This window comes from Ambystoma mexicanum, chromosome 10, assembly GCF_040938575.1.
Source record: "Ambystoma mexicanum isolate Mex_15411 chromosome 10, UKY_AmexF1_1, whole genome shotgun sequence".
Lineage (NCBI taxonomy): Eukaryota > Metazoa > Chordata > Amphibia > Caudata > Ambystomatidae > Ambystoma > Ambystoma mexicanum.
This window is the reverse complement of record NC_090932.1, coordinates 1,186,774,050-1,186,800,264: the sequence shown is the minus strand read 5'-3', so window position 1 is coordinate 1,186,800,264 and position 26,215 is coordinate 1,186,774,050. Positions and strand designations below refer to the sequence as shown.

The window sequence follows — 26,215 nt, the reverse complement described above, 5'->3', positions numbered from 1 at the left end:
GCGGTTCTACACTATTTGTAGAGAGAAAATAGTCATCACTGCTCAGTGATTCAGGTTTTTGTTGAAGTCAGTGTGTCATTTGCGTCATGTGTCTACTTTTTCGGAGGCGTGCATCGAGGGTTGAAATGTTTGGATAATAGAATGATCCACCTTGAAGAGTTTCCGATAACAATAAGTAAAGAAACATGTTGGGTGTCTCTGGGTTCAACACAATCCTTATTGGTTTGTGTATGAACTAGTAGTGCGTTTGCAGATTGTCTTTTATAACTGTATATTTGTGAGGTGATTTTGTGCATTGAATATATTCCTTGGTTATAGTTGATTGGGAATAACTTTGTAAGCGCCACCCCATGGAGCATTTTGTAATAATAGTGTCTGACTTCTGTGGAAGGAACAGGGCTAATAAAATAATTCTCTATAAACTAAATTCTGAAAGAGGTGGTCATTATTAGCAGTTCTAGGTTCTATTAGATTATTTTGTTTAGTGTATTTGTTTTATTCTGGATATTCAGGCCCTTTCCACACTGCTACCTCATTCATCATTCATCATATTTTAGACCCACAATAGGTACTTCAGTTATCTTAGAGCCAGTAAGTATGCCTGTTGTTTAGCTAGGCAGTCGGTTATTGCTTTTATTCATTTCTCAGGGTTGTTGGGGTATTGCAGCATTAAGGGCGGTCACAGTCGGTAATAACCTCCCAGCCCCAGCCTGGCAGTCCTGGGCTCAGCAAATGCCTCTGCGAGCTTTCAGAGCCGTTACTGTCATGTATGGCCCCAGACTGAGACAGTATTCACACACTAGCATGTCACCCTGACTGCTTACAGTATAGGAGCCTTGGGGAAAAAGGAGTTTCCATGATGAGTTGGCGCACAGAGGAGACATGCACCTTTAATGAAAGGGAAGCATGGCCAGTCTAACATGGCTGCCGTGAGACCGAATATAGGCAGGTAGGAGCAAGCCCCCTCTGGTTTCCCAAGGTTGGTTATTGGACGAGGCAGTAGCGATGTAATGGCAGCATACGGGAAGAGTAATAGGTGAGTCCGGATTATGCCTGCGGTGGGTGAGGGAGCAGGGAGAAGGGCCAGGAAATCAGGAGGAGGCAGACAGGGAGTGCACGGCAGAGCAACCTCCAGATCCGTCTCAACGCATACATGTACCGGTGGTTCCTGCTTGGCGTTTGAGGGAGCTAATTACAGTCCCCCAATGGATGCTGTAATACAAGGAGAGAGCAGGGAATACGCCACTTTAGAAATGTATAGCTCTCTCCACTAATGAGAGAGCAGCAAAGCCTTTTCCATGTGTCCGCTTATGGGGGAAGAGGTTCTCTGTATGCATAGTATGGTGACTTTCATGCCTCAGCAATTGAGTATTGTTGGGAAGATCGCTGTTCATTCTGTCTTTGGATAGCATAGTCTTCTCTGTATCATGTCCGAGATCCTCCTTTCCACCTTTATTCCAGCCTCTCTTTGGATATCTTTCAATGATGCATCCGGGTACAGTAATTCAAAGGCACAAGAGAACCCTTACGTATTAAGGTTGGTTCTAATGTAGGCTGCATTTCATGCGCAGGTCCCTTGCCACTCATCCACATCTGAGTTACCTCATACTGTTCTTGGCCCATCTGAGGGAGGAACATCTGTTGACTGAGCAACAAGGATGTGGCAGAACCATGTATTCCTTACAGGGTTGTTACTGTCCTGATGTCACTCTCGTTGGGCTCCCCTTGGCACAGTAAACGAATGTAAAGCATGTCCAGGGTCCCAGTCTTGGGGATGGCATATTTCCAAGTCAAAACATATTCAGAGGAAACATAAGTTCCATCATAACCAATGTTGATGAAGAGAATGGGCCTCATTACACGTTATGTGGTAAACCGTGGTGCTATTAGCACCATGGTTGCCGCCAGCACCATACCGGTACCACCATGGAGAAAAGGGAAATTAACACACCATTCCAAGGTTGGCGGGGCGGTAATTCCCCCTTTCTCCATGGCCCTTCCCCATTCCCATTTTTGCCTCATAGGGCTCAATGGGAATGGGGATGGAGCTAATTACGGTACCGCAAATTGCGCTACCGTAATTAGTGCCAAGGTCCCTTTGCAGGTCCCAACTTTAACGGCTGGTCTACACCAGCCATTAAGGTCGGGTCCCGCAAAGGGACCTCGTAGTAAGGCGGTAAAGGTTGACCGGTACCGGTGCCCTTACCGGTACCGGTAAACCCTTACCGCCTACCGTGTAATGAGGCCCAATGTATTGTGTTTTCTCTTCTGCCTTTGCAATACTTTACCCGAATACATATGCGGAGTTCGAGCCCTTTACTGTGCAGCTAAAATATGAGCAGGGCCCAGCCCTTAGGATTTGGGTCATATTTCCCTGAATTAGTTCTCACGCAGATGCCATGTTGCAGCCATCATTTCCTGGGACACATTTAACATCAATGCATCCATCTAGCGTATTTGTCCAACATTAGACTTTAGTGTTCCAGCTCCGATCGGCTTGCTTAAAGTCCAACATCCCCCCTGCAAGTGTTTACCCATCTCCCTTTGCAACAGTGGTGGTGTCTCAATGCAGATTATGCCTCGCAGCACAGGTTCTATGCCTTGAAACATCTGTGTCTGCCATGATAGTAAATCTCAGGATCAACTAACCAAATAATAGTGGGCCTCATTATGAAGTTGCCGGGAACCTCGTAATATTGTTACCGCCACCTGACGTGCTGGTGCTACCGGGATATCACAGACGGCAGTGGTACAGTAAGTTCCCTTTCCCATGGAGCTTGATCGGACTCCATGGCAATGGGAACCCTGAAGCACTGGCACTGTTAGTAACGGTACCGGTGCTTTAGTGGGAAACCTGCCGGTAGGGACCTGAACTCCTTACACGACTCAGTTATCTTCTGATTCACGCACCCTACAGCAGCAAGGATCCACCGCATGCTCTGCAGGACTCGGCACATGATAACACTACGAGATTAGATCCTTCTATTTCGGGAGGATAGCTCAGTGGCAACGTGCTCGCCCTGGAAGCAAGACGACGCGGAGAAACACAGGTTCGATATAAATAACCTATCATATCATATTCTGTACTCGTCAATCCTAAGGGATGAATACACAGATTTTACCTGTCCCCTCCTTTTTTAACGTTATTTACGATATCGGCACAACCGGGCCTTTTGGGTGGGTCTCTTCTCACTCTGTAATTGGCACCCAGTCTCTTATACGAGGCCAGGATTTATTAGAGGTTCATGGCAGCGTGCACACCTGCTGTGAAGAGAGGGGCCTGGTGCTACTCAACAGCTCGTGCGCTGGGCTTGTCCAGGCTTTCTTGCAAGCATGAAATGGATCCAGGCAAGCATACACAGTCCTGCTCAAGCCTGGATACAACACACTGACAGCTGCGCTTCACCCAGCAGTACTTCTCCTGCATCGAATGATTGCCCTGCCCAGATTCTGGCTTCTCTGCTCCCTACCTAGATTCTGACTTCCATGACTCAGTTCCGACCTCACTGACATAGTTCAGGACGTCCATGCATTTGACCTCTCTGACGCAGCTCGAAAGTCTCTTTTCCAGTGCTGCTCTCCTGCTCCTGTTCCGACCTCTCTTCCCAGTATTTTGCTCAGAAAAAAGGGAATAAACCGCAATCGCAGTCACTGCTTAGCTGCTCTGTAATCATTTCTGTTCTTTTCTTTCCAGGAAACAGAAAAGCTACGAACCCACAATGGCATTACACACTCTGGAGAAAACCACAGAAAGCTTCTAACCACGTGCGTCAAAACATAACAAGAAGATCCAGGACCTCACCCAGGAACCTCTGAGGGAAACCAACTCATTTCAAATATGTCTTCTGTGGCAACAACCACCCAGTGCCTCGGAGCCAGCCAGAGGTCATAACTGCCCAGACTTTCAGCGTGGGGGACTTGTTTACGTTGACACAAGGTGTGTCCTTCAGACTGTTCCACCTACTGTGTTTTATTTGAGGAGAAAGCAGTGCATTTTATACTTTGTCCATAATGTACAGCCAACATTCCAGTGTACTGTGCCAAGTGTGTGAGTTGCTGGTTTAATGACGTCTTTAGGGTTTCAGAAAACGGCTCCAGGAATATGGTCACTTGGAACTGGTAAGATGGCCCTCCTGTCTCCTCAGACCTTCAGAGGCCGGCAGCATCACAGCCACTTCATGGTGTGGGTGGCCATTTTAATTTCAAAATGTCTCCAATGTATTGCCATCACAATGTTTCAGGTCTAGCTCAGGGGCAGTGTATGTCAAACTACGGCACAGCCAGCTGGTGTTAAGGTCCATATGTTCAATGCTCTTCCCCCGCTGTAGGCCATTGAGACAGGCCAAAATAACCGGCTCGACCCCACTGAGCTGCGCATGACCACTTTTAGTGGGATACCAATAACTGAGAAAGAATGACATCTTGTGCAGCTGCACTATATACATAGGTTGCAATACTCTTCTTTTTCAATTATAGCAAGTCGAGCTAGAGCATCACGGTAAAGAAATCTCTATACAGCAAATGTGAAGAACCTTTGCAATACGTTAAGATAGAGCTGATGCCCCTGAATTGGGAAATCATTATTCAGATATAAATGAAGGCATAGTTGGTGGCCTGCCCAAAGCGAGAGCAGTGCATGCTCTCTCACAGACTTGTGTTTAGCCTGAGCATGCTCAGTTGATTGAATGATTTGCGTCTCAGCACTGGAACATACCACTGCACCTCGAAGTGCGGTCCCGCATGCACATTCCAAATACCTGTGTGAGCTTTTTCCCTTCAAATTTGCAATATGAATGCGATGCAATGCTCATTTCCCGGAACACGAGCAAGCATAGCGAAAGTGCATCGGTGCCCAGTAATAATAACGAATAAATGTTAACGAATAATTTTTTTAATAGAAAATACTGAGAAAAAAACTGCATTTTTATTAAAAATATGTATGGGGGTGTTGGGGTCCGTTTATAATCATAGAAAAATACAGACTTGGGGGCGACCACGTAAATAAAAATAAATAAAAAAATAGGTATTTTTTGTCCGGTATTTTCGTTTCGTGAAATTGTTTTCAATAATACATTTTTTCGTTAAATTCACATAGATCCAAATGCATCAACTGTCTTTGAGCAGTAACACGGGCAAAATGCATCCCCATACTGTCCTTTGCGGGAGGGAATTGGTTCCTGCCACTTAAGGGCCATTACGACTGCCTAGTGTAGACCTGGGAAATTCCCATGGGTTCTGGGAAACTAGTATCGTCAGATTTCCTCTGGAAGATCACTCCATAGTTTGATAGGCGGAACATCCCTGATTGGCTAACGATTGGTAACTGCTTTCTCCTTGTGATCCGCCTTCTTCCCAGGATGCATTTGCTACTATGTCCTATCAAAACGTCTTCACTGACCCCAGCGGGCGTGCCTTATCCTCTTTGATGAATGAAATGTCCTCTATCACTTTCTATGATACCCAGGTCACAGCAACTTCAGTCCTTTCTCATCCTGTAACACCCTCTAGGTGTTGAGAAAATGTCACAGGCACTTTATCTAGGTTTGGATTTTTTGACTTTGGGTTACAGATGCCCATTGGAAAATAAAGGGAGAGTTCTTTACACATAAACACCCCCTGAATCATGAACACGCCAGCGCTCCAATTCCCAATTTACACATAAAACCTGGATAATCTCCCTCGCAGATCAGAAGAATCCCAAAAGCGATATGCATGCAAGCAAGTGAATCCAGTAGGGACCAGTTGTAAAAGGACAACTAGACTTTGTAGCAGCGTCCCTCTCATTTGCTTTTGGCATATTTTGGTGGCAATACCGTTTCTCCACAACCATTTAGTTCTTCGTTGGTGGTAGCAAGGAATCATAGGCTGGTGGGTGGTTGAACTGCTCTGACAAACAGCAGCACTGCTCGCGCACACCATATGCCCGGTTAAGGGGACAGTACTCTGCCAAAAATGGGGACATCAGAAGCTACTTGTTTTGTAGTTGTTTCAATTTCTTATTAACTGGTCAGATAGTTCCGTAACTTAACTCACATCAAGGTCTGTGTGCAACCTGCAGATGTTGGTTTGAATCCTGCCATTTCTGCACTACACCGTTCACCTGCCTAAAATGGCAGAAGCTAGATAAATGAGCCATAGGGAAAGAAATGCCCACCTTGGTTTGTGCCAAGACCCATCAGACGCATTTAGCAAAAGTGGGAGAGGAAACTGCATGAAAGGGTTGTCTAAGGGAAAGCAATAGATGGGGTGTCTCTGGTCTTTGGTACACCAGTCATGTTTTTAAGACAAAGGACCATTCACAAGTTACAAACATTTGTAAACTCTGGGTTTTCAATAACCCTACTGCCATCAACATTTACATGATGTCTATATATTCATTGTTAGAGAAGTGGCACTCTGAGTGAGTGAAAAGTGAGATATTTCCTTCTGAAAGATGGCCGCCAAGGTTTAACACGCTGATTGCTAACCCAGGTTGCCCTGCAAAAAGAAGGCAGCTGCCAAATGAGCATTGTGTACAGGTGTAGCAGGGGCCCCCACAACCCGGGAGGCCTCCAAAACAGACCATTCATCACCAATGACATTGTGTCTAAGTCCAACGAGCAAAAGAAATAATTTTCTGCTCTGCACAAGCAACAGGCCCAAAAGAAAAGTATGTCTAAGCCCAGTGTGTTTTGTGTGCTCAGAATAGTTGCATCTTTACATCATTATCACAGACGTGTTAAATATAAACTTCATGACCATTTTTATGTTCCCAAAATGCTCTTTGATTTTCATGCAAAGCAACCAGGAGCTATTGTGCCATTTTTTCCCATTCCTTTTCCCATAGCAGATTTATTTACAAAATGAAGGAGATTTACTAACATGTTGAATTGTTTAAATACTTAGCCAGAGAATATTTTACTTATGAAAATCGAGTAATTTACAAACTAAGCCAGAGAAATGTATGAACATATTAACAATATCTAGGCCGGATGCAAAACAGGCCAACCGAGATAATGCTGAGTGACCCATAATACATCTGTGCAGTGTCTCAGTGTCTCATGATTGGTATTCTTGTGATTATTAGTAGTATTACTATGGCACTAAGGCATTTAATAAGCATGGCCCTAGCTCTGGAAGCAATGGAACACTTTAAAAATCACAGGGGGAAGGAAGCAGATCACAAAAGATCAATACAAAGAAGTGGGAAGCTAGCAACTGGGGCGAGGAAGGCGGGCATTTTGGCACCAAGGGATCGTCAAGCAACGAGGAGAGGAAACGAGGGGGGCAGATTGCCCACTCTTAGATTAGCTGGAGAGTGGATGGTGTATGGACCTAGACAGTTAGAAAAAAAACATTCCTTGTAGAAGAGGGTCTTTTGTTCCCTCCTGAAATGTACAAGTCAGGGGCTACATCTGGTGTTTTGACGTGGATGAAGTTCCAGAGTATGGGGTCATAGACAGAGGCATTTCTTCTGGTTCTTTCCTTCTTGCACTGGCAGAGTTCAAGCCTGCACATGTCCATGATTTTTTGCTTCTTATTTACTGTGTCAGTGATGTGTGGCTGTGTGCAATACATCCGTGTGTTTGGAAACAGAGAGCTATATCATGGAAGTTACTTGTAGTGACAATGCCTGTGTATAGTGATTGTGCAACATCATCCAATTTGCTACATGGAGAATTTTGGAATAGATTGTATCTGCAGCTTCATCAACATGGTTTACAGTGACCATAACGACATAGATTGTGACCATAAAATCAAATTGGTTTACACTAGGAATGCTGGCATGTATTATGGACTCAACTACATGCAATGATTTACTCTGGCAATGCTGAGGTATATTGTGGGACAGCTGCATACAAATTACTTACAGTGGCAATGCCTGCAAATGCCTCACTTGTACTCAAGCATCATTAAAATATTGTCAAATGTTCATGTTGGTGACATGGCATCTACTAGATTGTTTCATGCATTACTTTGGACAACCAATTGTAATTCGTCTGACATTTTGAACAATTTGTCTAAATAAAATATGCCAAAGGATGCACCATTTCAACAGATTACTTTAAACATGTTCTCAGGAGAAACATCTGATTTCCCCCTACATCACCTATTGTTCTCTTGTTATGCATGACTGCTTGCGCTAATTTGTGGAAGATGTTAATGCCTCTACACTAAGGATATTCACCTGCCACCACTGACCTTGAATCATCTGCAATGCAAATGCCCCCATCAGGAGCCACCCAATCCCTTGCACCAAAAACCACCTCCACTACTGCCACGTGCATAATAATGTTACTGGTTGCACACAATGGAAGCTGGAACATTTCGGTGGCACGAACCAGGTCCACTCCCTCTTGCTTCTACGTTAGGTATAATATCTAACTTTTGATTCAAAACCTTCCATCTTTCGCCAAGCACGGACCGCATCACACAGCTGCAACAACACAATCATGGTGATCATGTGGCATTACTGGTGCTCATTCCAACCCAAGAGTCTGTGACAGGCAATAGGCGTATTGGAAGAGCTTGTGGGGATGAGGGGGCTCTGCATACCTCACTGGACCCCCCCTCATTTTGTGTTATGGCACTGGCACATAGTGCATGCTGCAGGAAAACCTCTACCGCACACATCTTTCTACTTAAGTCAGTGACATTTATGTGGAGAATAGAAAAGTTGCTCTCACATCTGCACAGACCCTTCTGTTCACAATCTACCTACACAGGGCAAGCTGCATGCATCCCATTCTGAAATGTTGCAGCAACTCTTTATTAGCACATGCCACTGTAATTGTCATTGCTCAGTCTGGTGTTGTTGCAGATTAGGGCAAATAACTCCTGAATTCAATTCCTACTGAATCCAGCTGTCATATGTTACAGTTCTAAACTAGCTACTAGCAAACTAATGGCAATTGCAGCTGTAATTGCCACTCCAGGAGGACCACCTCATTTGCAGAGACAAGTCTGCAACAGCAGTTTGCACGCTGGAACTTGTAATTTCGATCTTGTTATTCTAGGTATCGCCCCTCAGGTCGCAGTTTGTAACCTGGAAGAAGTGTAAGGTCAACAGTGTACACAAAGTACTGCTGGTGACCCTGGGCAAGTCAGCAACTCGGCATAATGCCTTGTGGATTAAGAGCATGTTAACAGTCCAACAAAGCTCAGATCAAAATATTCAGCTTTCAGTCAGTAATTGCTAACAAGCGAGTGGAATTATGGCTGCAACCGGGGATGCAACTAGCTAATGAAACATGAGATTAACATCTGCATTTGCAGAAACCATGGTTATCTATTTATTTACTTATTTATTCAACATTAGTAGCGCACGCCAAACCCGTAGGTATCTGGGCGCTGGATAGCAGGTAATACACATTACAGGGTTACCACAGGCAACAATAGAAAACAGTGGTTTGGCATAAATCATATTTAGCAAATGTACACTTATGTGTAGAGTGTAGACAGAGATCACCACTTTCAAGTGAGCAGCCGAGATGTTGCTGCCATTGCATTTTAGTGGGCCGTACTAATGGTTGGGTGCAGGTCTTGTTTGGTGTCCATGCAAGGTCTTCGAATGGGATTTGAAAGAACCTTGAACATGGGTCTTGTTATCAGTGTGGCCTTTGGGGTGCATTATTTTGGGGGCCTCTAAGCATGTGCGTAGTGTGCCCACTGAGTAATCCAGGACTGCTAGCTGGACGTAGGACAGAAGGCGGGGGTGGGGGGGTTGGTGGGGGGGGGGGGCATCCGAAGCTCCATGCAAGCTTTTTGAGGACTTTCATGCATCTTCACAAGGCAGTCAGGGGCTATCTTGAGCCTCAGTCACATCTTCTCTAGTTCTCTCTCCCCCACACGACCTGCTCTTTGCCTCTTTCATTCCCCACATTTCAGCCTCAACATTTTGGGAAGATAGGCTGCCCCCCTTTCTGGAGCACTTTGCTTACTCCTTTCATGCCATCCACACCTGGGAACTGCTCATGGCTGCCATTCAATTGTTGTAGGCCCCCTCAGACGCCAGCTCTGTGGGCTTAATAAGGTAGTCCTGCCCAGAGTTCACGTGCAGGCTATCTGGGAGCATCCTTGATGTGAGCTGTGCAGTTACAACTTTAGTATGTTTAGCGTGTTCTCTGTGGCTCGCCCTACCGCATTGAAGGATTTTCCCACCAGCTAATGCCGGGCAGCCTATGTTTTAAGAACGTTTACGACTGTATGAGATGCATTATGAAAAACGTATATTTTGCACTTCTTATCATTTGCTTTATGATTTGCTTTTGCTCTTTCTTTCCTGGAAGGGGCCTCAATTCACGCTTGTCCTGGGTGTCACAAATTGAGGGTTTGTCATTAATGTCCAAATCACTTTCTAGTTCTGTTACCTCCCCCTCCTCTTCACCTGAAGAGATAACTTTGGAAGTCTTCTTTCTTCTTTCTTTGGCTGACGATTTCTTTTTTAGAAGATACGGTCTGCCACGGAACAACGCCACACTGGTTGCGGAGGATTTCCGGAAACCAGGGGCCCCGGGACCGTGACAGCCAAAAAAGGGGAAAAAGCCACTTAGGCAAAAAAAAAACGAAACCTCTTGCAGCAGAGATGTACTCGGAAAGGGCGCCGGTGATCCAAAAACGAGACACGGAACTCCGAGCAGGTAAGAAAGTGTCCGCCGCGGCCCAGAAGTAGAGGAGAGTGTCCTTGTGGAAGATGGGGAACACTGGCGAAGGAGAAACAGAGAGCAAAGACAGGAGAGAGGAGTGAGAAGCCGAGGAGACACACTGAAGCCTCTCGGAAAGAGGAGAGGAGAGAAAGCGAGCGATAACAGACGGAACTGCGGGGCGGTCCAGAGGAGAAGTGAGCAGAAAGGGAAGGCGAAAAAGAAGGAGCTGAGAGAGCGGGGGGCAAGGGGCCGAGGAAAAGCAGGGCTCAGCAAAGCCAAAGGAAATAACCAGGAGCGTGGCAACAGCAAGGGAGAGAAACACACAGAGTTGGGATGTGGCGAGACGGTGGCAACTGTGCACAGATAAGCTGTGGGAGGCCATGTTGAAAAAGACTAGACCGCAGCCCAGGAACGCGTCAAACGTAACGGACAAGTAATGGCGGCTCAATTTCCATCGGTCCCAATGCTTGACGAAAAAAGGGCACATGACACTGAGGATATAGCCGGTCACATCGCACAGTGACCTAAGCGCTCACCACTGATATCTGTGCGCAACCTGCTGTGGCAGGTTCAAATCCTGGAAAGGTTAACTCAGACGTTCATCCTTCTTAGGTCAATAAATTAAGTTCCAGTCTGTGGGATAATAATGTCTTCTGTTATTTCAGTTCTCTGAGACCTATTTTTGTGTAGTGCTATACAAGACATACATTATTATTATATGCAGACTGCCATTTCAGGTACCTGGATAGGCCCTCATCTCAACCTGTTGAGTTTCCAGGAAATGAGACGTCAGTTTTTTTGCAGGGGTTTACCCAATGAGGGCATTGGGGATGTGCAATATTTTGAAGGCTGGTGAAGATTTAATCGGAAGTGATCCCATTGAACAGTTTGGAAGGCTAGAGACTGTTTGGAGTGTTTGAAAGGGAGTACAAGGAACATGAAACCACTTAAATTAATGTATTGCTATGCTTGCAAATTCTGCTCAGCGGTGGCCTTCTTGCTGCCTCGTGAGACCTCAGAGCACCTGTCCCAGTAATCAGAGCCTTAGAGTGACCACCCAAAAGTGACAAAGTTGACTGAGTGTAAGGTGTTTTGTCCTTCCAATGACCTTACCTATGACTATGTGGTTATGAACACTTACTGTATCCAAGCTCGTGGTCCTGATGTAGCCGCTGGTGTTCAGTAAGCCTGATTGAAACAGTTTGGACATAAACGGAATCACCTGAATATTGTGCCTTTTTAGCGGATTGAGCACTTTCAAATATCATCATTGATCCAGGTACAATAGTTCTGGTGGTTTATGTTGAAAGTAGAGCAGACATGGTTACTTTTCGGAATCAGACTTCTTCGATAGAGGATTAGGCAGGGGTTTGATAGATGTCCCATATGGCCTCTCAGACAGAAAGACTAGAGTCATGGATTTTAAGGTGTTTATTTAATTTGAACAGCAAGTATATTTGGAACACTTGGGATAGTCTGGCTAGGGTGGTCCCCTATGGCTCTCTTCCCTCCAGCCTCATCCAGGTATCCCTAACCCCACCATGTCTCCCTATACTACACTATTTAGGCAATATGACCTGAAGAGGGGGGCCATTACCGGTCAAGTAATTCCCCGGGGGCAATAGTTCGAAGACCGAGTGAAGCAAGGTCTTTAATGGAGCCCTGGGGGCATTACCTGACCGGTAATGGCCACCCTCGAGGGTCTTATTGCCATTAGTACTCCGGCACATTGTACCGGAGTGCTGATTGCAATTTTTCTTGAATCGAGAAACGGCACTGCAACCATTTATTGACTCGAGAAAAAAAAAGCAAGAAAAATGTCTGCCAGGGATCGGGAAGAAGGGACTATGTGTAGTCTCTTCTCCCTTTCCATGGTGGCCATTAAAACCAATGTTGAAAAAAAGCTAACCAAAAAAATGTCTGCCATGGAAGAGGCGAAGGGACTACACATAGTCCCTTCCCTCTAGCCATGATGGCCACTCATGGAAAGAACTCCGGGACACGGTGGTGCATCGAGCCTTGTCGGGAGGGTAAGGCCCGGGCAAGGGCCAATGAGCTTGCTCTTTACAAGCTCATTGACCCTCGCCAGGTACTAATGAACTGCAACTCCTATTATGTTCTTGTTGCTTAGCTACTGCAGATAATGTAAAAGCTGTGTCCTTCTCTGACTAACTCCCTTCTAGACTTTCTAAGACATTCTCCTGCTTCTTCAGATGCCCTACTTCAAAGGTTTTCTCCACTCTCCCTTATCAGACTCACTCTCTCTCTTCCTCTCTCCTCCCATCATTACTTCTCAATCTCCTCTCTCATCCCTCTCAATCTTATTAGTCACCCTCTCTTCCTCTTATTCCGCTCCAGTCCTTGTATTACTTCTCCCCTTCTATCTATCTCCACTCCTCCACTTGTCTCATGTCTTCTCTCTCTACACTCTTGCCTCACCACACTCTTTGATCACCTTTCTTCTTCAGTGTTCTGATCTTAACAACCTGTTTACTCCCTCTGTGTCCCGACCTTTGCTCACTCTCTCCTCCTGTCTCTTCCTACTGCCTGCCTTCCTCTATTCTCCACCCTCACCACTACTACCTTCCCTCTCCATCACCCTATTGTCACACTATGTCACTCCTTACCTGCACTCTCTCACACCACGGCCACAATCTCTTCAGCAGTCTTTTCTCCACCATGCACTCTCCACCGTCCGGTCTCTTGGTCCACCAGCTCTACTCCCAACTTCACCCAAATTCCTTTAATCCATGTCTGACCTCTGCTGGCTTTTATAGCCCACCCTACCCTGCTCTGTTCCTCCCCCTCGCTCCTATTGCCCTTTTTGACCTTCTAGTCTTGTGGGCCAATCTCTTCCTTCACTTCTCCCAGGAGGCCAGGTTCACTCTTTGAAGGCGTTAAATAGTCTGATTAGCCCATCCTTTTTTCGGACTCCGGTGTTCATATATCTGCAACCTTTGGTAACAGTTTGTTGGTGCCACGTTTGCAACCCGAATCAGGTAAGGTTGTATCTATTTCTCAGGTGACATTGTGTCTGCTGGTGATGAGGTGATATCTCTGTATCTTGAACTCCTTGTGGTTTGGACTTGGCATTCCATGGCAGGTTATTCACTCTAGTAGCCCCAGCCAAGGTTTTCTCTGCTTTTACTTGAAGGCTTCTGGGAAAAGCAGTCCTGCAAAGGAAACACAAGATGCCTGGCCAGTACAGAGGCTGGTGTAATGTGATTTTCATTGTTGTTTTTTACATTCCATTTGATCACCATGATACCATAGGGGACTTATTGTTTTTTGTTTGAAATGCATGTCCAGGCCAAAATGCGTGGACAAAAATGTTAATGTATCATGTTAGGATACTTTGTCTTCACTAAGGTATGTCCTGGTATAATTTTGTCCCAACGCTCATGTATGCATTGAAGCAATTGGTAAACACTAAAATTAATTTTACCCAACCTCTAAAGAAGGGCATGAATCATATTGTGGAATCAGAAAATACAATATTAAGGCTTTTACACCATGCAAGAGGAAAATACACCGACACAGGCTTGTAAAGATTCCCAGAATCTTTATTACAAAACTGAACAGTTATAAAACAAAGTACACAAATAGCTATTTGGCTGTCAATACATCACAGAGACCACCAACAGGGTTCAATGTGAGCAGTGAGCAGGATTTGCTAGCTGGACATCAGTGTATTTATACAGTTTATTATAATGATGTCCAGCCTCCTGCACGTTAATCATGTCCTGGGCTAGGGTCGCGCCAGCGTCGTTCCTAATTTACATATCTCGTGCATGCGGTTTACTTTTTAATACATTCACTAACAAACATTATTATTCTCTAGTTTAATGTTACAGTCTTTACACATTGCTTTAATACAGATCAAACAAATGTTTTGCATGTCATATTTGGATAGCGTTATTGTTCTTGTATACTTGTAGGTTAACAATGCTGATTCAAGTGATCCCCTGATCCCGAGGTCAACAAAGGACAAGGTCTACATGACCCTAACATGTAGCCTGAAGGCAGGTTAGACATTAACTCTCCTACAGAGGTTGAAGAGGTTAAGGAAAGAACAAGAGCACACGAGACGGCCATTTTAGACTACAGGTTGACTTTGTACAATAAACTAAAATGGCGGCTCTAACCTAAAATGGAGGCTTGATTCACTTGAGGTCACAACCTTGTAATACGAATTTCCTCGCAAAGCGAATGGGCATAGGCCAACATGTACAATGAGGACGAAACAATATTATATCAGTTCTAACAAACCCTCCTTTTGGCCTATGCCAAGCGCTAAACTACCTTCAATCGTTTTGCGATTAACTCCACATTTCAATGTCTATACATCCCGAATATTTGTCGGACATATCTATTGCCATTAGATCAGACACTAGAGTTTCTTTCAACACATACTCTTTGTAAACCTTCTCTGGTACGTATATTTTATGCCCTAATACACTTGTTTCTTGCGCGCAACACCCTCCTAATACTGAACATATACCAGAGAGACACTGTATACAACAACAAAGGAATAGAAAACCTCCCAAGATAATCAGCATGGCCGAAAACAACTTCCATCCCCACGATTGTAGGAGGTCCCAAAACCATGCACTAAGTTCCCAGTTTCCCTCAGGAGCATGCACTTCAGAACTAAGAACATGTAGATTTTGGGTAGCCCTAAAGATCGTTGGAGAGGAGTCTGGTACGTAAACGCAGCAAGCGGACCCCACTAATTTACATACTCCTCCACGCTCAGCCAGAATGACATCTAATGCCATCCCGTTCGGAAGAGCCACTAATCTTATCGCTTTCTGTTCTAACGTCATATTATAGAGTATGTCAGTGGTCTGGTTGATGGTTCTCGCCAATACTTTCGCTAGTCCCCTGATATCTTCTGAATTTGTAATTTGCCCAAAAAAGGGCACAAAGGATTTCATAATGTCCCCTAGAGTTTGCGCTGGAGTATCCCCTTTTACACCTTGTCGTGGACGAGTTTTCTAAATTTCTGCAGTACTGGCAATAAATATCCCAGGTAATAGAATCCCTAAATAACAGGTTCCTTGCCAATCCCTGGGCAACCATGGAAATGCCACATTACTGCAAACAAAATAGACAGGTTCGTCTACGTACAGAGGTCTGTTCTCACTAGTCAAATTTGCAACGTTGGCGCACTTTCTAAAATTACCCATTGACCGTATTCCATTCCTCTGTATGCAGAAGGACACTGAATCGGGGCTATGATTAACAGAATAAGATGGAGGCGTGGCATCCTTATTGCCTATAGGAGCCATTTTTAAAGAGATTAAAGACTGAAAAGGACAAGACAATCTATCAGAGGGTCTAACAGAAGCAACGTTTGGCTTACTTCTAGTTGCAAAAAGCGAGCATGTCAAGGGCATCAAAACATGTTTTTCAAAACTATTCAAATTTGTACCATCAAAGTTCCCTGAGATGCTGTCATTCCATCGGCCAAAGAATAGTGCTCTAAGAGAAGCGAAACAGGCAGTTGTCAAAGGTAAAGGATGAATATACCAACCTAGCCCCTTATCCCCATGTTGCGGTAGATGTGAACAGATCCAGCAATTGGTTCTATTTAAAATTGCATGAGTGGCATTCATAATTAACAAAAGGGTATTATTCTCATAGTTCCGTCTATGCGAAGAATCTCTAGGCGATAAGGTATGCAATTTCACGGAAGGAGTGGGAATAACAGATACATTTTCAATAGGTAAAAAGTCCTCTAACGGATATGCTTCCTCCAGATACCATAACCCAAAACCATCAGTTACTAAAAATCCAGTTATTATTACAAAAAGGCAACAATACACTTTAGGGGTTCCCTTACATGCTAGATCTTTGTCTCTGCTAGTCACATATTTATCTAAAAGTTCAGTACGAGCAGTAGCGGGTGCAGGCATTGTAGTCTTCAATCGAAAACATCAATTGTTCGTTTGCTGGCGACTCCAGTCACGCGTCTTCTTAATGTCTTTCCCACAACCCTTAGCCAACAGAATCCTTCCGTACAGTCAGGCCAAAAGACAAGCCCTTAAATGATTTTCTCAATCGCACAGTCAGACCGTGCTGTACGTCTATTTCCTTGGACGTAAATTGTATTTCATAGTTTCTGGTGAGAACAAAGTGTTTTCACTTCCTCCTGGAGGTGGCGAGTGAACGGAAATGGGATCAGAAAAGGATTGATCCGGAAGTTCCACTGTTGGAGAGTGCGGAGACAAGATGGCCATTTTGTCTGGCCTTGCGAATTCTGGAACGGTCTCCGATACTCTCTTGTCGGTTGTTGCTGTTTCAGGCACGTTAGTAACAGCAGTGGGAAGGGATTCTGTGTCTTCTGTATCGTATGGCACGCGCCACGGGATCCGTTTGGTGTGCGTCGCATGGATCCAGTTCTTACGACCCGCTACCCGCACAGCAGTCTGAGTGACTAGCAGGACTTGGTAGGGACCCCTCCACCGAGGTGCAAGGCAAGACGACCTCTCAAAAACCTTTGTGAGGATCCAGTTCCCCGGTCGTAGACTGTGACCAGGACCCTCGTACCATACAGATAATGCCTCTCGCACCTGGTGATAAATAAAAAACAGATTTTTAGTCAACTGGTTACAGTAATCTGAAAGAAGCACATTTTCTATGTCCCCCAACAAACTACTTTTTGGCAAACCCCAAATATTAGCAGGTCTCCCCATCACCACCTCAAAGGGAGAGAGCCCAGTCTTAGTTTGAGGGGTTGTTCTCATCGACAGCAACACGATCGGTAAGGCGTCCGGCCATTTTAACTTGGTGCCAGCACACGTCTTAGCGAGCTTGTTCTTTATAATGCCGTTATGCCTTTCCACTAATCCGGCACTTTGGGCATGTCTGGCCGAATGGAACCGTTTATCAATCTGTAATCCTTTGCATATTTGTAGGATTACATCAGCGATAAAGTGTGGGCCATTATCCGACCAGATGACTCTCGGCAGCCCGAACCTAGGAAAAAACTCTTTCAACAGAGTTTTTGCCATGGTTATGGCCGTTGCTCTCTAACCGGGAAGGCCTCAATCCACTTACTAAAGGCACAAATGACAACCAACACATATGTAAGATTGTTGCAAAGTTCAATTTCAATAAAATCAAAGTGAATAACCTCAAACGGAACAGAAGGTGGAGCGAAAATTCCTCTAGGAGTCGAGGTACCTTTTCCTACATTGTGCTGCAAGCAGACCATGCACCCTTGGACAAAGCGCTCCGCAGTTTTGAAAATCTTATCATTGGCCCATACACTGTGTAGCATTTTAGTCAATTTACGCGCACAAACATGTGTCGGACCATGAGCCATAATAACCATCATTGTAATGTAGGCGTCAGGGAGTAACCATTTTCCTTCAACATTGTCCACCCAACACCCATCATCATCCAGTCTCCCTGCACCCTCGATCCATCTCTTAGTTTCCTCTATGGTAGCATCTGCTTGAATGTCTTTTACAGAATCGATACTTTCACCCAAAGTGCAAATATTTACAGTTTCTCTTACAGCATACATTTCTGAACTAAAATCAGTGGCAGTTTGTTTAGCTATCTGATCAGCGAAAGCATTCACTTTTCCTACATCATCTGTAACCTTTTGATGTGCTGCACATTTTATGATAGCTAGCTGAACAGGGAGTGCGAGTGCTGAACGCAATCGCACTATTAAAGTGCCATGCTGAATTTTCGTGCCATGCGAGGTCAAGAACCCTTGTTCTTTCCAAAGCCTACCGAAGTTGTGAACCACAACAAAAGCATACTGACTATCGGTATATATATTTACTGTAAGCCCTGCAGAAAGTTCACAAGCTCGAGTTAACGCTATAATTTCTGCGGCCTGCGCGTAATTATGCATAATTCTTTTGGTTTCCACAATCGTACTTAAAATAGTGACGGCATAAGCAGCCGTGGATGTACCGTTCGGAAGTTTAAAAGAAGAGCCATCACAAAATAGCTCTCCTTGTTGGCTATTCAAAGGCGTGTCTTTCAGATCGATTCTGCCTTTAGTCTCTTGTTCTGTCACATAAAGGCAATCGTGTGACGATTCGTCACCATCAACAGTATCTTGCTGGACAGGTAAAAGTTCAGCCGGATTTAATACACAACACCTCTAAATTTGAATGTGGGGGGCAAGCAAGATTAGTTCATATCTTGTCAATCGTGCGGAAGTGAGGTGTTGCGTTTGAGTTCTATTCAATAAAATATCTACAGAGTGAGGTACCATTAGGGTTAACGCATGACCCAGGACCATTCCGTCACTCTGTTTTACAGACGCTGCAGCAGCAGCTCTCAAACATCTCGGCAAAGCGCATGCAACAGGATCAAGGGCGGATGAGAAATAGCCGCATGGCCTATTCTTACCTCCATGTTCCTGCGTTAGCACAGCCAAAGCACATCCATCACGTTCATGCACATATAACACAAAGGCCTTGTCATAATTCGGAGTTCCTAAAACCGGCGCTGAACACAGAGCGGATTTGAGCAAATCAAATGCTGTCTGGTGTTCCAAAGTCCATGGCAATGGCAAGGAAATGCCCTTCTTTGTCAAAGCCAGCATTGGTTTAATCGTTAACGAAAAGTTAGGGATCCACAATCTACAGTAAGAAGCCATACCTATCAGGGCTCTAACTTCCTTCTGCGTATTTGGGACAGACATGCCAGAAATAGTCTTTATTCGTTCAGGTGTCAACCGTCTTCCCTCCATTGACAGGAGATAGCCTAAATAGGTGACCTCCTGACAACAATATTGGAATTTTTTGAGTGAAGCTTTGTGGCCATGTATCGCTAGATGACAAAGCAACAACACAGTGCCTTCTTTACAGGCACTCTCAGAATCAGCAGCCAAGAGGAGATCATCTACATACTGTAGTAACGTTCAAGTAGGAGGCAACTCGAGAGTATCGATCTGCTCTTTCAATGCCCTACTATAAATACTTGGACTCTCAGTGTACCCTTGTGGTGCACGAGTGAATGTGAACGAGCGTCCACCTAGGGTAAACGCGAACAAATACCTGCTATCCTTGTGTATAGGAATACTGAAAAACGCGTTTTTAAGATCAACAACGCTAAAATGAGTGGCAGAAGCCGGAATCATGGTTAGTATCGTTGTAACATCAGGTACAATAGGAAATTGAGGAGCCACAATTTTTGTTAATAGCGCGTAAATCAATTATAAAACGAAAGGGAATCGCATTATCACCTTTTTTGTATACTGGCAAAATGGGGCTATTACATAGGCTACCCGTAATTTCCTCAATTACTCCACGATGTACAAAATCAGAAACTATACATTTCAAAGCCTGCTCGCCTTCAACTGAGATCTTATACTGCGGTATGCAAGGCAATTTTACTCCATGTTTCAGAATAATTTTAACAGGTTCAATTTGAAGAATGCCCACATCATTATCATCAATTGCCCATAAGCTTTCTGGAACATTACGGAATTCTGGCGGTAAAGGTCGAGTAAAAAACTGAGAGGCGAGTGGTTGCTGGGGTGAAATTGTTAACCGAACTCCTTCCGGAGAACAATGTATTACTGCATGCAATGCCTTCAGCAAATTTAACCCCAGCAAATTCTCCCCACAGTTTGTGGTAAGTAGAAATGGACACTGTTCTGTGAAGGGACCCAGTGTTATCGGTACCGGCAAAGAGACCGGACAAACTACAGGTGTGCCTGAAAACCCTACGGAAACGTTGGACTGCCCTGACAGGGGAATATTTGGAACCCGTGAATGATCAATGGAACATTTCTGTGCTCCCGTATCTACTAAAAATAGATGCTTCCTATTTCCCACCACCATGTCAATGTAGGGGCCTTTCTGATGAACGGGAATAGGCGTCGGTTCCAAATCCTGCTTCGGGCAATCCTAGCGAAACAGAATATTAACAAGAGGAAGCTCTTCAGAGAGGTACGCGGCAGAAGGGTGATCAAAAATGTTTCTATTATCCACATTCGAGACTTGCTTATCTTGTGAAGGAGGTTGCTATGATTCTGGTGCAAACTGACCTCTACCAGGGCCCCCTGCACCTGGGTGACATCTGGATCGTCTACCCATGTTCCCAAATTACCTCTGCTGCAAGGTCGGACATTGTGCGCCCCAGTGGCCTTCCTGTCGACAATAGGCACACTGGTTAATGGTTACCAGAGCCAGGGGCGTACTTCCCTGTGGAAAGTACTGACCTCTAAATTGATTACCCCCTCTAGGGTTTCTAACAATCTGTTGTAATAGGACCTTTGTTTTCAGGTCACCCTTTTTTTCACAAGTTTTTCCTTTTCATTATTTACACGATTTTCTTAGTACTGAGCCATATGCAGTACTTCTGATTGAGACTTCGCCTTGCGCTTTCGGAGTGCTTTCGGAAGACATAGGGCCTCATTACGACCCAGGCGGTAAGTTACCGCCTGGGTCGTACCCTTACCACCATGGCGTAAACTATGTTTACGCCATGGTGGTTGGCGGATTTACCGCCCCAGTCCAAGGTGAGTGGGGCGGTAAATCCCCATTTCCCATTTTACCCTTCCCCATTCCCATTTTTGCCCCATAGGGCATAATGGTAGTGGGGAAGCCGCTAATTACGCCACCGTAAATTACGGTGGCGTAATTAGCACCATGGTCCCTTAGCGCCATGGATTTTAACGCCTGCAAAAAGCAGGCGTTAAAATCACCATGGCGCTAAGGGACCTTGTAATCAGGCGTTAAGGGTCGGCACCGTTTACGGCGCCGTTAACCCCTTAATGCCTCACTCATAATGAGGCCCATAATCTGTAACTGGATGTCGGGCAACAATCCACGTACAAATTTGTCGACAAACAGCCTTTTCCCTGACTCTGTGCCTAAGTCTTGTCACCTGAAATCTGAAAATACCTGTTCAAACCGATTGAAGAAATCAGTAGCACCCTCAGACTTTCCTTGGACACAGGCCGTAAGCTTGTCCCAAATGATTCATTTTTCAGGAACTATGGTTTTCAATTTTACAATAATCCTATCAGGCAAAGTTAATATCACTTGAGGCGGCTGCTCGCCAGCTGGTCTTTCTCTGTCGAGCCTAGCCATGTTATCCCATGTATCTCCTAACCCAGGTACATCATCTACAGTCCTAACCTGTTTCCATAAATCAACTGGCAGGAGTACGGGAAATAATAAATCAATATCACTTAAGGTGCATACCGACGACTGTAAGACTGACTCTATGGGCCTCATTACGACCCAGGCGGTAAGTTACAGCCTGGGCCGTGACTTTACCACCATGGCGTAAACTACGTTTACGCCATGGTGGTTGGCGGACTTACCGCCCCATTCCGAGGTTGGCGGGGGCGGTAAGTCCCCAATCCCCATTTACCCTTCCCCATTCCCATTTTTGCCCCATAGGGCATAATGGGAGTGGGGAAGGCATTTTATTACGCCACCGTAAATTACGGTGGCGTAATTAACTCCATGGTCCCTTAGCGCCATGGATTTTAACACCTGCTAAAAGCAGGTGTTAAAACCTCCATGGCGCTAAGGGACCTCGTACTCAGGCGGTAAGGGTCGGCGCTGTTTACGCTGCCGTTAACCCCTTACCGCCTGAGTCGTAATGAGGCCCTATTTCTTTATAGAACCCGGTCGGATTCTTTCTTACATCGGGAATAGATTGCTTTATGGTGTTCACTTCCTGTCTTGAAAACGGGAAGTGAACAAACTGTGATACGTAATGTGCAGGAATTTCCCCCGCGAGTATTCCTCGCGCAGCATCGGCCGCAATCTCAACTTTCGGGACAAATGTCGGAGGGACCTCTCTCATAGGCAACTGAGAAGTAGGCAGCTCCGAACGCTTACTAAGCAACAGAGCCAAATCAAGTGCTAAGGCAGTCAAAGAAGTATCAATCGAAAAGGCTCTCTTATAAACACTCAACAATTCTGCGGGACAACTAATCTTTCTTTTTACACACTCATTCTGCAGGTATTCTACCATAACCTGTATCACTTTCTTTTGCATTTCTAACGTATACTGACTATATGTGTCATATACTTCATCTGGAGTTATCGACATATCCGAAATCCACCTTATTGCATCCTTTATACAAATTCGCGCCTCCTCACCTTTTAATTCACGGCAAGCAGAAAACCGTTTCTGTAAGTACATAATACCTAAACTACCACCATCTGCTTCCTCATTCTGTAATCCTTCCAACTCCTTCCTAAACTCAAAAATCCTCTCAACATGCTCATATACCTTCTCTGCAGTATCTCTGGACAACGCTAAGGCGTTCAAATCCTGTAACCCTTGTGGGAAATCTACATCGTTTAATCTATTCCGCATTATACTCAAATGAGTCCCTAATCCTTCAGTAAAAACATTTTTCTCTGGAATACCTTTTAAATTTTCCAGTGTGGAAAAAACATCAGCTTGTTCACCCTTCTCCATACAATATTTAGCCCAAGCGATCAATTCATTCTTTTTTTCTGGGGACACAGTATTACGAGTCACAACCCTTGGTCTCGCTCCCTGGTCTACTACAAGCGATGCAGAATCACTTGGAAGAGGAAGAGTAGGCACATTCCGAATATCAACAGGTAGAGACAAGGGGGCAGGCAAAGGAGCGACGGCTGGAGAAACAACAGGGAAAACAACGGGGAGGACCGGAGGAACTATAGGAGGGGGAATAACAATGGGAAGAGGCAAAGCGCCAGGAGGAGTGACGTACGGAGGTGGCGTGGAGGCACCGGGCCTTCGTTCATGCAAAAGTTTATTAATCAATTCATCTGACGTATGAAAATCTTTTGAAGGGTAGATTTTCCGAATGCCTAATTGGAATGCCCTGTGCGTGTTCCTAACTGACTCCAATTGTTTATTTTGGTCATATAACCGTGCCTTTTCGACACTTGTCATATGTCTACGCATATGTTTCTCTCTACTCTTTTGTTGCTGCAAAGCTTCTGTTTTCCAACTATTCAATGCGTCAAATGCTGCAGGTCTAGCCTTTTTCTTTACTAATACAGACTCTAGATATTCTATATGAGGGATTTCAAAACTACCATTAGTTGGCCACCGAAGATTAGAATTATGTCTGGTCTGTCTGTGCCAAATGTCATTAAATGCTATACTACCAATGCTATACTATATGCTTACAGTACATAGTACATGCCGGCGACCACCCCTGTGGTGCGGGACGGCTATCTTTCAAAGATTGTCTGTCGCTGCGGAATAATGCCCTAAAGCAGGCAGACAATTTCCCAGGCATATCAAAGTTCTGGTGTTACCTGGTCAAGTAATTGTGCTCGCGAGTACAATGCGCCACATTCAAATTGTCAGGGTTAAATTAAGAATCGGGTCCCGATACACCTGACCAAAGGACTGGGAGGCCCGATCGGGTTACTAAGGACAATGCTAAGGACCCACGTGTCTGGTGATTTTTGGCAAATTTACCCACCTCGATATATGAACCCTCGTCAAGACGTCGTCTCGGGCTACAGCCCACCATTCAGGGATTGGATCGTGCAGTTTTGTCGAGGAATTCGCTTCTCGTCCAGAGTGGCCGTTTCCGTTGGCACCGTCCGTTCCCGGTCCGATAGCCGAGCCAACCTTCAACGAGACAAAGTCGATCTTGAGGGTCCCTATTCGGGCGCCATCTGTGGAATCAGAAAATACAATATTAAGGCTTTTACACCATGCAAGAGGAAAATACACTGACACGGGCTTGTAAAGATTCCCAGAATCTTTATTACAAAACTGAACAGTTATAAAACAAAGTACACAAACAGTTATTTTGGCTGTCAATACATCAGAGAGACCACCAGCTGGGTTCAATGTGAGCAGTGAGCAGGATTTGCTAGCTGGACATCAGCGTATTTATACAGTTTATTATAATGACGTCCAGCCTCCTGCAAGTTAATCATGTACTGGGCTAGGGTCGCGCCAGGCTTGTTCCTAATTTACATATCTCGTGCATGCGGTTTACTTTTTAATACATTCACTAACAAACATTATTATTCTCTAGTTTAATGTTACACTCTTTACACATTGCTTTAATACAGATTAAACAAATGTTTCGCATGTCATATTTGGATAGCGTTATTGTTCTTGTATACTTGTGGGTTAACAATGCTGATTCAAGTAATCCCCCTATCCCGAGGTCAACAAAGGACAAGGTCTACATGAGCCTAACATGTAGCCTGAAGGCAGGTTGGACATTAACTCTCCTACAGAGGTTGAAGAGGTTAAGGCAAGAACAAGAGCACACGAGACGGCCATTTTAGACTACAGGGTGACTTTGTACAATAAACTAAAATGGCGGCTCTAACCTAAAATGGAGGCTTGATTCACTTGAGGTCACGACCTTGTAATACGAATTTCCTCGCAAAGCGACTGGGCATAGGCCAACATATACAATGAGGACGAAAAATTTTTATATCAGTTCTAACAATATGAATTGAATTATTTTTTTGAAGTGTGTACGCTACGTTCTGTCACCCGGATAATTTGTTGTTCTTTACATTTTTAACCTACCTGGGTAGATCGTGGTTTAGCCAGGAGCCCTATTGATTACTAGTAATACTAACTGGACGTCGGGCCAGGGGAATGCTTTGTTTGACTACGAGGCTCTCTTGAAGCCTATTTGCATATGCAGTCACCTACTCCTCTAATCTGTCCCTTAAAAGGTGGGAAGGAGGGAAAGTGCATGGTGCATGTATAATGACAGATCATTGTCTTTAATGTCATTGGTAAATATCATGTATGACATCCTCAGGCACACAGTGTGATCTCGGCATCCCAGATTTTGGTAATTCTTCATCACTGTGACCAAACTGTCCTGATGCGGTTTGTCTGCAAAAAAATGCTTCATCAACTGAAAGAGGATCCTAAGCGTCATGGATGAAGAGTTGCTCTAGACGTGATTTGGATTTGCCCTTAGTTGACCCATCAATCTAAGTTAGCACTGTGCATGTTCTTTAATGATGTCCACATGTATCTGAGTTGTTTGCACGTTTAGGGCCTGATTCACAGAAACATTTAATAATGGCACAATCCCATGGGAAACCACTCTGTGAATTGGGCTCACAGTTTCACTGCCTTTGGCAGTGGTGATGATTTGAGAAAAGGTCACACTCCAAGAGGCATCTGGGACCAGCATGAGCCTGGGGCATATAATCACCCAGTCATTGAGGGACTTGCCCAAGTGTAGCTTACATAACTGATACCACTCTCATAAGTCATGCTCACTACATATTTGAACCATTTTCCTCTATGACATCCCACATCGCATTGTCAGGCTCCCATCTTCCTTAGCTTGCTCTTTGCTGTTGTTTTGGTGGGTTTATGTCAACGTGGTTTGTGTACATCAGGCCCATAGAAATTGCTTTTACTTGCCACAGTTTAAGAAAAAGATTCCTCGAATCTGGATGTACATTTTGCCTCTGAGGAGCCTCACTCGGCACTGTGTCTGCCGTGATAAGATCCAGTGGAAGGGATCAAGCATGGAAGGGAGGCATGTTGCAAGCTAATCGGTGGTGGAGAGGTAAACAAGTCCTTTACAATAAGGGCACAGGTTTATTTCACTTCTAGGATTTCAAATCCTGACTTAGTGTATTCCA

General features: G+C 44.7%; 1 protein-coding gene across 1 annotated transcript in view; it reads left to right on the top strand.

Moving 5' to 3' along the window:
• Positions 1–8,022, top strand: part of LOC138492163 (uncharacterized) — a 1,449,912-nt gene extending 1,441,890 nt beyond the window's left edge. The window contains exon 27 of the mRNA XM_069619172.1: positions 3,695–8,022. Coding sequence (XP_069475273.1) covers positions 3,695–3,761 — 67 coding nt within the window. The 3' untranslated portion in view covers positions 3,762–8,022. The remainder of the gene's footprint in view (positions 1–3,694) is intronic.
• Positions 8,023–26,215: the final 18,193 nt, after the last annotated feature.